Raw genomic sequence first — 16,063 nt, forward strand, 5'->3', positions numbered from 1 at the left:
CACCAAGATGATCCATATACACACATGCATAGCCACATGTACTGAAGGAAGCTCCATGCAACGATCCACCAAGATGATCCAAATGACTGCCTGGATTAAAAGAAACTCCATGAAGGTCACCATCTAATGTCAATGTATCACAGTCATGAGAATCACAATAGCATCCATAATGATCAATAAAGTGGCCACCAAAAGTGCTAGGATCCAAGGGAAAGCTTATACACCCATCCTCTGTCATCAAGTAACCCTATAAGTACGAATGTGGCCTCCCTCCATGCATCCCAAATGGCATGTGATACATCCAAAAGTGAATGCCTCGGCTCAATAGACCATAGGGTCATGATGACATCCACAAAGGCCAAATGAGCATGCCTTATAGGCAGAATCATACATAATCATAAGTAAACCGATGCCCTGACTATATATATCACCCGCTAAATGATCCAAAGTATGGTCCACTATATCAATGTCTCTTTGGACAAGATCTACATGTGTATAACCACCATCATGAGTATGCACAATCATCACATCTATAGCATCCCAAGTATATCCAAATGCAAATGTCTCATAGACTGAGTCTATAGTGTTAAGACAACATCCATCACTATTAACAAACAAAAATGCCTCGTAGATATGATATCCTCAGGGGGTTCACCTAAAAATATGTAAGTATAGCACATGAGTTAAAATGAAGGGTTTTTTTAATTCAAAAATTTAAGGTAAATTTATAGAAATACATTTATTACAGAAGGGTTTTTTAAATTGATTTTGGAAAAAAACCCGTAAGTCTATAAAAAAAGGGGGTCATTTTATTCATGAAAAATTCACAGGTAAGGGGTTTTTTTAATACCCCTTGAATGCACATGATACATAGAGTTTCTTAGTAGTTCACCCCCCAAGATGATATTTGACCTCATAGCATCAAAACTAAATGTCTCCAAATCAGAATCATGCCAAGGTGTAAGAAAGGCCAAACTATCAACATGATAAATTAACCAAGGCACGGTCCCTGTCACATAGAACCACATAGGCATGATCCTTATAATTGCTTGAAATGTGCATCCAATGTGTCACCATCATCCACATCAATGCATGAATCCTTGCTTCCAATATTAGCATCAAAATCTAAAACATCCTCCGTAAAATCAACACAAGAATGATCCATTAATGTAGAGGTGTAATCAAAACTCAAGATGGAATCAAAATCTTTGCATGATGCATGTATGGTTTCTTCTCATCTTGCTGTGTCCAAAAATCACAACAAGTGAGACACATATTCTTTAGTTATCTTGAGACATGAGCATTTATATATATATAACTCTTTTACTGGAAAACTATAAAGAGACATTCTCTTAATACAAAGCCTATTTCATCTATAAAAAAAAAGAAACATTTTCTTACTCTCTGAAAACTCTATAAAGAGACATTCTCTTAATACAAAGCCTATTTCATCTCTTTAAAAAAAAAGAGACATTTTCTTACTCTCTGAAAAGTGAGGGCCTACTCTTACAATAAAGTGAAGTCTAGTAGCCTTCCATGAAAAAATTTAGCTATTTTATAAGAACCTCTCATGAACAAAATACATAGAAATGAATCATGATAGCATACCTAGTAAGGTCGAGGCAGCCTGTAAAGGGCGGTGAGATCGAGGGCACAGGGTGGGTTGAGCCTTGAGACGGACGGTGGATTGTCGAGCTGCAGAGGGCGAGCTTGAGAGGCAGAGCTGAGAGGGCGTCAGCGGTCGCTAATTGCAAGAGAAGAGTGCGAGCTTGAGGCAGAGCTGAGAGGGCGTCGACGGCGGCGGCGGCTAGTTGCAGGAGAAGCGGGAGTCTGGTGAGAGTTGTGAGGCGGCGAGGGGCCTGAGGGTTTTAGAATTTAGACGATCATACGGTTCATTACTTTACAAACTTCAAAGGCATGTATCATGTATGGATGATGGGCGGTTGGGCTAATTTGAAAATTAGTCCAAGAAGACTTCTCCCTAACCTAGGTCTTCCTAAGCAAAAATAATTTTTATATTGGTCTTCGCGTCTGGAAGACCAAATATTGAGGTTGGTTTTCTTTTGCAAACCAAATTTTTAAAAAGACTTCTGTAGCTTCAAGGACCCAAGATTACCTGGGAAGACTTCTATTTTCAGCACTAGGAGAGGGAGAGGCTAGCCATTGGGACAAGGCAAGGAGAGGGAGGCTAGGGTGAATGGAACGAGAAGGGCGAGGGGGAGAGAGTGTGTGTGTGTGGTCGGGGCGAGGGCGAGAGAGAGAGAGAGGCTGGCCGTTGGGGCAAGGCAAGGGGGTGAGGGGCACAGAGAGGGTCAAGGAGAGGGTGAGAGAGAGATACAGATTGCTAGGGCAAGGGGAGAGGGTGTTACACGGACGTGGTAAGGTTTAACCTTACCTCATTAATTAATGAGCAGTAGAGTGAACATGTTCACTAGACATATTAGAGAGAAAATAGGGGCCAACAATGCTTTCATATAAAGTTATAAAAATATTTTTTTCATAACTGTATATCCTAGCTCTCTTTCTTTTCATGGCGACAACGGGTCAGCGCTTGTTATCTTCAACCGTGTTGAAGGTTCCGGGAGTTGACAAGGTCTTTCATCATCGTCGCTCTCTACGTTTTCCAGTTAGGAGCTCCATATCCATGCCAATCTGCATCAAGGAACGCGGAAAGTGCATTCTGGGCGCTTCTGCAGCAGTTGCTTTCAGCTCAGCTTTGCTTTTCGCAGCTCCCCCTTCACTGGCCGATTTTCTTGTAAGTATTCTCTGCATAATCCGAAAAGCTTTTTAGCCGTTTAGGTTGGTCTCATGGGTTTCTGCCATTGGATGCAGAGTTATGATCACGCTGATATGCGTGGTGCGGATTTGTCTGGAAAGGATCTCAAAGGTTCAGTTTTTGCAGGTACCGTTTACTCTCACATGGTAACAATGCAGTACTTTACTTCTTTTTAAGGTGAATAAGGATGCCAAATGTTTCAATGACTTTAGGATGGCTGTGCACTCTTCACTTTTGTCAATGGAAAAGGGATACTGTGGTTTACAGACTGTCCTTTTCTGCTAGTATGTCTTATGTATTCATTTGCATGACAATAAGGCTGATTACACAACATTTCCCGTCCATGTGATGGGCGATGCGCAAGATTGCTGGCCCATCCCTGATGGGTATCCTGGATCCTGTTGATGGGCAGGGGTGGTAGTGTAACCAGCCTAAGGTGGACATGTCTCTATACAATTATTCTTGGGTCCTGAGGATTATTTTAATGGCCCTTGGAATCCCACTCCGAATGGGTCTGCTCAAGTGATGGATAGCCATTCCTTTTTCCAAAGATGCTGGGCCCCAACCATTGGGGAACATACAACTACTGCCATGTCTGTTGGTGAGGCATATGTTATTTGCAGGCAAGTAGCGTGGCCTGGCATTTCTAACAACATAAGCAAGCATATCATTGCATGTAGTCTAAACTATAATAATATGTGTGAGTATAAAGTGAAGGTTTTATGCACTTTCTTGTTAAGGTTTGAAGGTACATGTTTTCATGTATACAAGGTAACGTAATGCACTTGTGCTGTTTGTGCAGCTTGTGACTGCAGGCTTATTAACTTGGAGGGCTCAAATTTGGATAGCAGCACAGTAACTTTTGCTGGTTTCCAGGGTGCGAATCTTCAAAATACTAGCTGGTTAGAAGTTTCTCGAACCTTGCATTGTTCTACTAATGAAATGGTTTAGCATAGTGTGATTGTTAATGGAACGACTTGTAAAACAATGGTTTGCATCAGCGGACATAATTCATGCCACTTAAAAGTCATGTGAGTTGTTGTGTGGTGTAGACGCTCACAATTGCAAGGCACACATTTGGCTAGTTTGTGCTGCTTAAGTCAACTTCTTACTTGAAACCTAATGCAAAGAAAATGACTTGACCTTGTGAGAATTCTTCCCTTAAGCACTCTTGTAAAAAGAAAATGACCTTAGGGGCTCTCTGCTTGGTTTGGTTGCCTAAGCTTAGATCATACTTAGAGCTGATTTGTGGGCAAGAAAAAAAGCAAAGGTGGTTGGGAGCAAATTAGGTGGATATTGTTAAGGCATAAGAAAAATAGCAAAAGTTGTCATGAGAAAAGTAGGTGGATATGTTGTTAAGGCATAAGAAGATAAAGGTTGAATCGATGCATGAACCAATACCAGTCGCAATACCAGATCTAGATCTTCCTGCTGTATTACTTGTATCTATAACAACATCCCATAGACGCTACGGGGTTAGGGCCTCCTTGGATAAATATGGCCTGTTGTGAACCCTTCACAGGGAGAAGAGATTTCCATAGAGTTTTAAGATGAGTGCAAAAAATCCAGTCGAATCTCCTCCCAGGTACTGATTGGCCCAAGATTTGGGAAACCATTCCTGAAGCTAACATTCCATGATTCCTGCCGTGCCTTGTCAGCACAAAACCTGAAATCCTGGATAAGCACCCCCTGAAGCAACACCTCTTGATGAAGTGCCAACTCCTGAAGAGTTTCCTCCTTCACAAGCTCTGGCTGGTAGAATTGCCTCCTGTAGAGAACATCCTGCTACTTGCAAATCTCTGCATCTGGACCACCAACCTTGGCTTTGCAAAACCTCACATATGCCTGTTGACACTTGAACCACTTGGAACTTGTAAGCTTAGACCAACATCTCTGTGCATGGTGCTTGGTCCTTCCTATGGATCTGCTCCCCGTGGAGCATACTCCAGATAGGACGCCCTACGACACACCAAAGAAGACACTCTGGCCATGGTCTACTGACAAGTCGCTCCAGTGAAACCTCATCCACTAGCATGGTCTTTGGCGGTGAAGATGTCCTGCAGTGCCGTATCTGCTGAAAAAACCACTTCTGTTGCCACACTAGCCTAACTCCATCGATGCTGGGCGGTTACGAAGGATCGTCCTGAGTCCCCATGCCAAAAGTGGGACGTAGTAGTGCCTGTTGCTGAGAAAGGACTGCATGCAAGATATCGTGTTGGTCATCTTTGAACTGAGCCTGGATCTCCTGCCACTTAGCCTAGAGAGAGAAGAGAGAAAGAGCAGCGGAACACAAACGCATGCACACAACGAGTAGGCCTAAAAAACCACTGTATATTTCATGTACAAGAGAAGGCTACGTGCCATTTGTGATGGTTTCCCTACAAGCTGGACAGAGCATATCATTGTACCGCTCTTTAAGAGTGGGGACCCCATGGTACTAGGCAACTATAGGACGATCATGATTGGTCATTACTTGGCCAAATTATATGGCTCTATATTGGAGTCGGAGCTGAGCCGATGGGCAGAGAGGCATGGTCATCGAGCACATGGACAGGCTGGCTTCAGGAGATTTACTACCTTGGATCACATACTGACACTTCGGTCACTTATTGAAGAGGGCAGGGCATAGAAGAGAAGGATATACTATTGCTTTGTGCACTTCCGCAAAGCCTTCGATACCGTACCACGTGCTAGGCATATGCACAGATTGCATGACATTGAGGTACCCGAGGATATGCAGTGGGGGATATATGCTTTGTATGAGTTTGTGAGACAGGCAAAGTCCGAGCTCCAGGCGGACTATCTAATAGGGTGACCAGCACGATAGGGGTGAAGCAGGGATGCCCGCTATCGCCCACCCTCTTTGGACTGTACATTGAAGCGGTCTCTGATTATGTAGATAGATTGGGAGGCCCAGGGGCATGCCTGGCAGGGGTGTTGATACCCATCTTGTTATATGTTGATGATATTGTTCTAATCTCAGACTCTCCGGAGGGATTACAGAGACACGTGGATGCATTACAGGCTTTCTGTGCGGATAGAGATTTGACAGTGAACCTTGGGAAAACCAAGGTTATGGTGTTTAACACCACACAGGCATGGGTGACGAGATCAGAGCCTAGGTTCACTTTCGGAGGGGAGCCGGTAGAGTACGTTAGGTCATATGTCTACTGGGAGTTACTTTCACAGGACCGCGTTTCTCCCTGAAGGAGGCAGCAGCAGCTAGATTAGCTCGAGGGCATGGAGCGTGGGGGCACTTGACAGGCAGAGTGCACACATACAGTTTCAGGAGCCACGCACCAAATTGTGGCTATTTGATACGCTTGTCACACCGACCCTTCTGTACGGAGCTCCAATTTGGGGACCTAGTATACATCACAGATCTCAGATAGGGACAGATGAGGGATGGAGGCAAATGGAGAGACCACTGATTATGATGATTGCTCGCATGATTCGGAGCAAATCATCACTACCACATGAGATTGTTCGGGCTGAGCTAGGTGCCCCACCAGTAGTAACCGAGGCCCTATTCGAGGCAGTTACCTTTTTACAGCGGCTATGGGAGCTCCCTCAGCAAAGGTACTCTCGATTGGCATTGACCTCATCCATACAGTTGGCAGAGGATGGAGATACTCATTGTTGGTACGCTCAGATGAGATCATGGTTTGACCTACATGGTTTGCGGATAAAGGCACTACCACCCTTTCAGTACAGGCTGGATCATTCATTTTTGGATCTCACCCGCTCAGAGCAAAACTGCGTGATCAGGATGGATATCATCAGAGTGGACACAGAGAGGACATGGACTAGCCCCCTTGAGCCCTTGGGCACGAAAATGACTCATTACAAGAGCCATTTTCTACACCTCTCACCGGATGATTTTATCACCCGCCCGGTGTACATGGATGTACACCTATCACATGGGATACGTTGTGCCATTGGACAGATCCGGACCTCATCACACCAGCTGCGGATTGAGACAGGGCGATATGTGCATCAGATCGTGGATGACCGCATGTGTCAGCAATGCTTCCAGGAGGTAGAGACAGAGGAACACTCCATTTGGCCTGCAATAAACTAATTGTCCTACAATAAACTAATTGTTCTTATAACTGTAGGACAATTAGTTTATTGTACTTTTTAGTCTCATTTAGTTGTTCTCTTTGATGAGACACTTCTGATGTACTCTCAGTTTTGGTCTCATAGGCCACTATGGCCTCTTAGAGACGTTAATATATCATTTCATTTCATTTCTCTCTACTACTGATGTATTGTAGGGCTAGATACTTACCTTCAGTTCTTTCTTTTGACAGTGTATCAGATGTCACATGGTTGTAACTTTGGTCTCATAGGTCACTTTGGCCTTTTGAAGACGTTAATGTCAAAAAAAAGGAACGAATGGAAAGTAACAAAAAGGTAATCAGAGTCGGTGGTCTTCCTCAAGGCTGGGATAGGGCAGACATAGCTCAAGAGCTTCAAGAAGACTACATATTAGATACAGATGTACTTACAGCACAACTGAGCAAAGTAGTCCCCTTCGTGGACTTAGGAGACCCTATCTCTATTATAGTAAAGAGTACACAGGCAAAAGTCTCCTATATGGACAACAATGAGAAAATAGCAGTGATGAAGCAAGCAAGGTCTCTCCAAGGGACAAAGGTATGGATAGCTGACGAACTCACCCCGCTACAACTCAAGAACAGATCGGCAGAGCTGAATAAAGTTAAAGAAGCAAGAAAGAATGGCAAATGGGCAATATACAGAGGAGGACAAGCAATCATTAAAGAATTCCGTACCCCACCCCCCTCAAGAGCAAATCCATCCATGGATGAAATATAGCTATTTTTATTTTGAACCTCAATTTCGAACTAGATGCAATAAAACCCATTGTAATTTAAACTCTTAAGAGTCTTAAGAGTTCATTTTGAGTTATTTTTTTTTCAGTTTTATGCCTCTTTGGCATCGATACCCAGAGTGGAATGTAAATGGATGTACCTGATCTGTCCCATAGGTCGGATTCGGTCTCCCGTGGACGTTAATATAACTTTCTTTCTTTCTTTCTTTCTTTCTCTCTCTCTCTCTCTCTCTTTATATATATATTCTCTATCTTTGTTGATTGTTCGTGCATCAGGTGTTCCTATGCAGTACTAAAGGCTGAAAGAAGACTCTTCCGCATGTCACATTAGGGCTGAAAGAAGACTCCTAGAGCTTTCGCATGTGACACCTGTGCTATTGCTTAGGGCGTGTCTTGATGATTTGGAGGGGTCACTCCTCCCTGCTTGCATTGCAGCTGTCCTCAACCGCATGACCCAATGGTAAGTTCTCAATATCGGTTGCGACTTATCCATGAACTCATCTTTATTGAATTTGACTCATTTAGGATTGGATAACCCTTGAACTTGAGGAGGTATTGTAGCTGCCTCTCTGGCAAACCCCTCTTGTCCTTGCTCTTGTCCATAGTTGTCATGGTACGAAAATACGATACTGTACGGGAATTTTTGGGATACCGTACAATAAAATACGGTGTTTTTTAAAACACTTACAAACTATGGAGCTTCAAGCTTGAATGTGAGGGAAGGTTGGGGGGGAAGTTGTCCATAGTGCTTGAGGAACCAGAACATGGAGATGTGCCTGCATGGGTAATGTGATACCAAAGGTCTCCCAGTGTAGTGTTTATGAGTAAGCGACCGTCCTTGCACAGATACGGGCAGTGCACCTAGGGTGATAGGTTTAGGGACTCCTCTGTAGATCAAAATGGTCGTGTCCAAATCTTTTCCCTGGTACATAACTTGAGGATCTGATTGTCTACCCTACCTATACCAGGGATCTCCAAGTGATGTAGCAAGATTCTCTCCACATCCTACCAATCAAGTGTACAATAATAGTCTACCTTGCTAGATTTTTTGGGTCTCTCAGTAACCCCATATGGAATGTTGAGTGGACACAAAAGTTGCGAAGTATTGCGGGCATTCGGGATCTTCGTTGAGTAGGATTTCTATTTTTGTTGAGCATTTGGGATTTTTTTCTCAAGGTGGGGGGGGGGGGGGGGGGGGGGGGGGGGGGGGGCTCGTATCGTACGAAATTGTATAGAACCGTAGGAACTGTACGGTACGAATAGGTTCGTACCGGTGTACCGGTACGAGAAACAACCATGCTCTTGTCCTTGTACGAAATTGTATAGAACCGTACGAACTGTACGGTACGAATAGGTTCGTACGGTGTATTGGTACGAGAAACAACCATGCTCTTGTCCTTGTGCGAAACAACCTACACCGGCACTAGCACCTCTTGTAGTCCCTCCATTATCCACCAACTGGAGTTTGTCCTCATCTAGCAGAGTGCTCAACTTTGGCCCATGGTACTCACAAGATTGCTCAAATGGAATATCGGATGCATCTTGTAGTTGCTTGATAACTCTTGCTTGAAGACCACGTTAGTGAGCTTCTTGATGATCTTGAATGGACTCTTCTTTTTCAAAGCAATGTTTGGAAGAAACTTTGGAATTGTTCAAGCCAGTGCTTTTGGATCTTCAGGTACACCTAGTCTCCTTTCTTGAAGGTGCTTTCTTGACAATGCTTGTAAGCCTCTCGGACCTATTTCATCCATGCCTTCCGTATATCTTCTTGGACTTGTTGCAATGTCTGGCCCATGTTCTGGGCCACTTGATTGGCATCATAGTCTAATGTGGAGTCTCGAGAGCTTTGGTCATTGGATTGACGACGACTGGATGACCATAAACAACTTAAAGGGACTCTTTGTTGTTGACACTTGCACCGTGTCGTTGATGGCATGCTCCACCAACGATAGTAACTCCTCCCAAAGAGTTTGATGCTTGTGACATTAGCATCGAAGCATTGTGATTACTATCTTGTTCATGTTTTTTGTTTGACTGTTTGTCTGGGGTTAAAAGACTGTACTAAATTGAAACTTCATCCTCAAACCATAGAACAAGGCCTTTCAAAAAATTTCTTGTGAACTTCGGATCCCTACCAAGACAATTTTGTTTGGAAGCCCATGCTGTTGGAACGCCTCTTGGATGAAAATCCTATCCACCTCTCATGCATCTGCATTTGACTTGCATGGAATGAGGTCCGTCTCAACCGATCTATGTATGTAAGAATACAATCATTTTAGAACCTCCATCCCTTTGACAATCCAATTACAAAGTCCATAGAAATGTCCTCCCAAACTAGCGTGTTATGCCAAAAGAAGAGATGAGTCAACTTCTTCAACGTGGGGCTCTCATCTCAATGTCGTGAGATGTGAATATCTTGACTTTTTGGGGAAGCACCCAACGGAAATTGCCACCTTTGGCTAGTTTAGCCATCACAAATGGTGACTCTAAAGCATTTCGTTGCATGCACTTGCTCTAGTGGTCCTTGAAGTCTGGTTCCTTAGCGTACATGTCCTTCATCGGCACAAAATACACTTCGGCATCCTTTTATTGTGTGCACGAAGTGTGGCCTTTGACTAAGTGTGTGGACTATCACATGTACTCCTTACCCACCACATAATCAATGTGAAAGTCAATTTGGGAGAGAAAGTGCCACTGGTGAAGATGACTGTGTCACATGCACTCTGCACTCAGTGCATGGTGACAAGATGGCTCATCATCAGAAGTGCAACAGTTGTACAGTATTAGAACCGAGTAGGATGATATTTGTCGTACGCCGTGACTCCATTGTGCATCCTCAGTCCAGGATAAGTCATGCACGAGCTACGTAGGTCATTCCTCAGCCTTAGCGGGTCAGTCAGTCAGTCAAGTCCCTTAACCCACTTGGAGAGAATCATTCATGCATGTAGAGTCAGTAGAAGCCTTAGGGTTTGCATCAGAAAGCACTCTGCATCCTGCATAATGTGCATGCATATGCCTGTGCATCATTTAGAACATCCCAGAAGCCTTAGGGAATTTACTAGGATTTATCTGGTATTTTTTCCATATTTTATAGTATTTCTTTAGCATTATTTGCATTATTTGTCATTTATAAATATAAACTTTATTAAATGACCAGCCAACTTGACCAACCTCCAGTTAGTATAAATAGGCTAGCATAGGGCTTAGTTTATCATTCAGTCTTCAGTGTGCTAAGAGCTTTCCTGCCTTCAGCACTAGACTAGTCTCATCCAGCCCTTGGAGTGCTTGAGGTTGCTTCAGCCAGCCTTGTTCATCCAACACCTGCAGTTCAGCAGTCCCTACAGCCCTAGGTGCCTGCAACCAGCATCAGTTCAGTCCCTGAATCAGCATACAGCCTGCGTTTTCTGCATGTGAACCAGCCGTACAGTCATCTGCGTTTACAGTTCAGTTCAGCAGCACACCTGCGTTTCTGTCCAGCAGCAACACACCTGCGTTTCAGTCCAGCATCATCCCTACAGGTCTGCGTTTCAGTCTGCAGCAGTTCTCAGCCCTGAATCATCAGTTTACATCAGTATCCGGCCTTTTGTGCATCATCCATACATGCAATAGTCATCTGGTGAAGGTAACACAGCATTCATAAGCATTACAAGCCAAACAATTAAATAGAGTGTAAAAAGCAAGAGCTACAACCATAGCTACCAAAGCTTAAAGATCAAGGTAAACTCAAGTCATCTCAAGGGAACCAAAGGTATCACATCTAAAAGTGCCATGTCATATGAGTATCATGTTAAAAGATCATTTGATGAATTCCAAGCACTCCTTCGAGAAGAACCAAGAGTTGAAAGTGGTATGCCAAGATACCTCTTCAAGATGCTAAGCATGTCATATGCATCATGTGCTTCAATGTCAATGGATTAGTGTATCAATGCTATATTTTATTTTTAATCAGCCAAAAGATGAGATATATGCCCAAATCTATGTATCTCTCAAAAACATACGCACCAAATGTCAATGTACTATCAAGAATGTATCCAAAATCGTGTATCCAAGTTGTAAGGGGGGACTAGACATTGCTCCACTTTGGGTAAGACCTTCCCAAGTCTTCAAAGAGCAAAGAGTCTCATCTCTCTCAAGTTAAAACCCAAAGTGATAAAGAGACAAGTCACTCATATGTCTCTCCAAAATCCTAATATGTCAAGAGAAGAAAAGACAAGATGTGAAGTTGCTTCCTACATCCGTAAATCTCTCAGTTATAGAGTGTCCAATCCAAAGAGCCACTGAGTCTAATGTCATTGCTTGAGCTAGATGTCTTCAAAGTATTCAGAGGGGAACCTACACTCTTGAATGACATAGTCTTGGGTAATAGGCCAACCTAGTACCAAGGGGGAGTAAGGCCAAGTTTCCCAAAGAAAACTCAATCCAACTTCGTTCAGATGTAAAAGTTCCAAATTACACACATGGATGCAAAATAGTTGCTACCACTATAACAAAATGAGGATGTAGCATCAAAAATAGCAGCGCTTTTATAACTAGAAGGGCACAAAGATTTTGGGCCCATTTTGATCCTTAAAAAGCTGTTATTTTTGCTGCATGCGGGATTGTTGCTCAGCAATGAAAATAGCAGTAAAATTTTGCTACTATTTTCGTTGCTAGAGAAACGATATAACTGCATGGACAAAAAAAGCTAGGGCAGACTTGGGAGTCTGCACAAGACTCCCAGTCCGCTCTGCTACTTTTTTTAAATTAAAACAGAGTCATATTTTGGATACAAACATACACTTGAAAAAGACACAAACCGAGAAGAATGCAAGTGAGCCGAATATGTATTATATTTCTTGAAATTTTGGTTCTTTGGCCATATACAAAAGGAAATCAAGGAAGAGGAGGCTACTTGGAATCCTCACATCGGATTCCTCTCGCTCATCATCGTCTTTGGGTGTCTTTGTCTTCTCTTCCTTATCCCACTTCATGCTCATAGTATGGATATTCCTTGTCCTCTTCCTCTTCATTCTATATACATGCAAATAAGAGTAAGGTAAATATAAAACAATAAAAGACAATTAGATATAGATAAGAGAAGGGCTTAGCAACTACTTACCTCATCTGATTGAGTCCCCAAAATGGACTTGTTCAAGCGTACACCTCGCGTATGCATCCAAGCTCAATTGTAGAAGGGGGGCTCTGTATCCATAATTGTACTCCTCTTTTCTTGGGTCATGCTCAACAACCTCCCTCTTCAATATATATATATACACAATTAGTTCAAGGAAAAAATATAGTACAAAAAAAAATGAAAGAGGAGAAGGAAAATAGTAAAATAAATACTTATGAAGCGAGAAAAGGAGGACTTTCCTCTCGAGCCAAAGTGTGAAGCCCCTTGCTTCCATAGTCGGGAAGAACTTGCCACCCGCTTGTTGTTGAAAAGAACATGAGTGCTTTCTCACAAAGCTTTGTGCATGCCTCCACTCCTCTTGTGGGAAAATGTTGGGCTTTTGCAAATTGTTCTTCACCGCTCTCTTGATGTTTGCTTTATCCTTGTCTTCATCTAGTCCTCCGAGAAGCAAAGGACTGCATGTGGAACAATGAACTCAGTATTGAGAGCACATCAATGATATATTTCTTTGAGAGCTCATCCTGGGCTTTCCACTTCTTAAAGGATTTTGTGAACTCAAGGTTAGCAAGTACATGCATGCAGTTGATGACTTACGTCCCTCATGCATCCATCACGAGGGCACCATCAACATTCACATTGTATGATAGGGTGCGTGAATTAAATGGTAGTATGGGTCTCCTTGGGGGTGGCTCAAAATGAGTGGTGAAGAATCTCCCCATTGGGGAGATGACTCACAAGACCTAGTGCTACATTTTCCAAAGCAAAAGCAACCTTCTCCCCCCTGCTAACATGTCTAATACCCCCTAGACTCCCTACTATGTCGTCGTGGGTGGTGAAGATGGACGTGAGGGAGTGGGGGTGGGTCTAGTCGACATTGGTGGTGTAGGCTTATCACAGCCATAGCATGATGGGCTTGCACCACTCGGTCGTGCTCCTATCAAAGGAGTGGATTGTTCCCATGGAGATGACTGGCCATATGGGGTAGATTGCCCATATGGAGTTGACTGGCCTGATGGTAAGTTGGCATGCATATAAGATGAAGTGAATTAAATTACAAAATGCATAAAGGATTTAGTTTATGTGTTTTGCTAAACCATACCTATGTCCGAGAGAACTGAGTCCAAACTTTCTTTCCATATCGTTTGGTTGATGATATTTAGCAGATTTGTGACATCTAGGTTTAGTGATGGGTGGATTGACATTGCCTATACATATAGCCCAACCTAGATACATGCATAAGAGTCAGTTGCTTGAAGCATAAAATATTCATAAAGGCTTTATAGATAAAGCTCTATGCATACAGCCTACACATAGAGCCTTATGCATAAAGCTCTATGCATAGAGCCTACGCATAGAGCCTTATGTATAAATCTCTATGCATAGAGCCTACACATAGAACCTACGTGCATAGAGCTTTTTGCATAAAGTCTATGCATAGAACCGACATATAGAGCCTACGCATAGAGCCTTATGCATAGGGCCTACACATAGAAACTTATACATAGAGCTCTATGCATAGAGCCTACGCATAGAGATCTATGCATAAGTCCAACCTAGAACAACTCAACAACTACGATACAACTCTTTACACAATCTTCCGCCAAAAGGAAAGTCTATGTGTGTGTGTGTGTGTGACAAGCTGTAGAGCGGTTCTGTCTACTGTGCAATATAGTGCTCATAGAGTACTACCGATCAACAAATGTGTTGAGAAACACAATGTCAATCCGAGGACTTGATCCGATTAGTGCATGAAGGCTTATTCCTTGCGGGAGAGCTCACATACACGAACCACCACTTGACGATTCAACCATTCAACCCCTCAATCAATCTCTCAATCCCTTAAACCCACTTCACTAATCAAGAGAACAAGCAATGCATGGCAATCTCTTAATCCTATTCAAACATTGATTAAATCTTAGCTTTCCCTAAATGCCAGCAAATCTATAAGCGTGCATCTACTAACCCACAAGCTTAAGCAAGCATAGAATGTAACATTCACAAAACCACAAGCTCATAGAGAGAGTCTATCCATGAATAACTCATTACCAATGAAGTGGACAAGAGCTTGCATCAATGCAGACTACACACACACACACACTACAAGCATGCAGCATACACAAGAGAAAGAAAGAAGCATTCAACTAATCACAGATTAATCTACTTCAATGATGCTAAAACAGATTAAGAGAATGAAGTGGAGCTATACTCATTGGAGCTTGATGCTCATTAGAGTACAATAGAGAGAGTTAGAGAGTTGCCATAGCTTGAGAGCTCAAGAGCTTCACTCAATAGCTTATGAGAATGGCCAAAAACGTCCACTTTCTTTAGCTAACATCTCTTTTATAGAGATGTCACTAACCCTAACCCAAGGCCTCTTTCACACATGGGCGGACAACCTCATAAGTGAGCCTTGCTTAATACACTTAGAACTCTCATTTAGAACCCACATTGGCCTAAAACGATTTACATTGCACTTCGGCACAAAAATATGGAAAAATTATGTGCGTCTTTATGTTCCCATAGCTACAATCCCGCTTTCTCGCATTAATTGCTTCCGGCCAGAATTGGCCGATCAGAGTTTTAAAGAGTGTTAAAAGAAGTGAGTAAAGACTAGTCAAAGTGAGACTAAGTGGTAGATAGTGCTATGCAAAGGCAAGTGTGCTTGTACACCGCAGGTTATGACCGCAGTCTCAGTGTCTTACAAGTGTTAAAGTTATTCCTAAGTGGCAATCCTATTCCTAAATATAAGCAATGGTGATTGGACCTTTCTTTCTTTCTTTTTTTTTTTTTTTGTGTGTGTGTGTGTGTGTATGTGTGTAAAGAGCAGAAGATTAAAGAGAATTATTATTTTTAGCTTGATAAAGAGGAAGGTTCCATCCCAATGAGACCCAAGCAATGGCCAAGAGATCTCCGCCAAGAGAATCTAAAGACCGCTAAGTATCTCAAGGGCGACAGACCCTTTTCTTTCTTTTTGACATAAGGAGTACCTCATGAAGATGAGGGCATCGGTCTCGAGGGCCCATAATGTACCCCAGAGTCCTACCAGCATCTATTAAGGCGATAAGAGTCCTTGAAGGTCTTCTTCTTAATCTTTTAGACGTTAGTGTTCACCCCATGGAAACCAAGGCATCGGCCCCAAGGTGCTAAGACAACCCAAGGTTATTCCACATGGTGTAGACACGTCATGTCTCGATTCACTTGTATATATTTTTTAGGGCATGAGTTTCGTAAATTTTTTATTAATCGTAGCACCTAGCCCATACCCAAGAGGTAGCTACCACTAGGGATAACTAATATACTTCGAGAGCATAAGAACTTG

At 42.8% G+C, this 16,063-nt stretch overlaps 1 protein-coding gene across 2 annotated transcripts in view; it reads left to right on the forward strand.

The window, feature by feature from the left end:
- The first annotated feature begins 2,443 nt into the window (after positions 1-2,443).
- LOC147619195 (uncharacterized) overlaps positions 2,444-16,063 on the forward strand; it is a 39,747-nt gene continuing 26,127 nt past the window's right edge. The window contains exons 1-3 of one of the 2 annotated variants that reach the window (XM_086773487.1): positions 2,444-2,755; positions 2,833-2,902; positions 3,579-3,678. In XM_086773487.1, coding sequence (XP_086629613.1) covers positions 2,531-2,755; positions 2,833-2,902; positions 3,579-3,678 — 395 coding nt within the window. In that variant the 5' untranslated portion in view covers positions 2,444-2,530. The remainder of the gene's footprint in view (positions 2,756-2,832; positions 2,903-3,578; positions 3,679-16,063) is intronic. The other variant, XM_086773486.1, reaches the window with a different exon arrangement.

This window comes from Cibotium barometz, chromosome 33, assembly GCF_041138505.1.
Source record: "Cibotium barometz isolate CiBa-2024 chromosome 33, ASM4113850v1, whole genome shotgun sequence".
Taxonomy (NCBI): domain Eukaryota; kingdom Viridiplantae; phylum Streptophyta; class Polypodiopsida; order Cyatheales; family Cibotiaceae; genus Cibotium; species Cibotium barometz.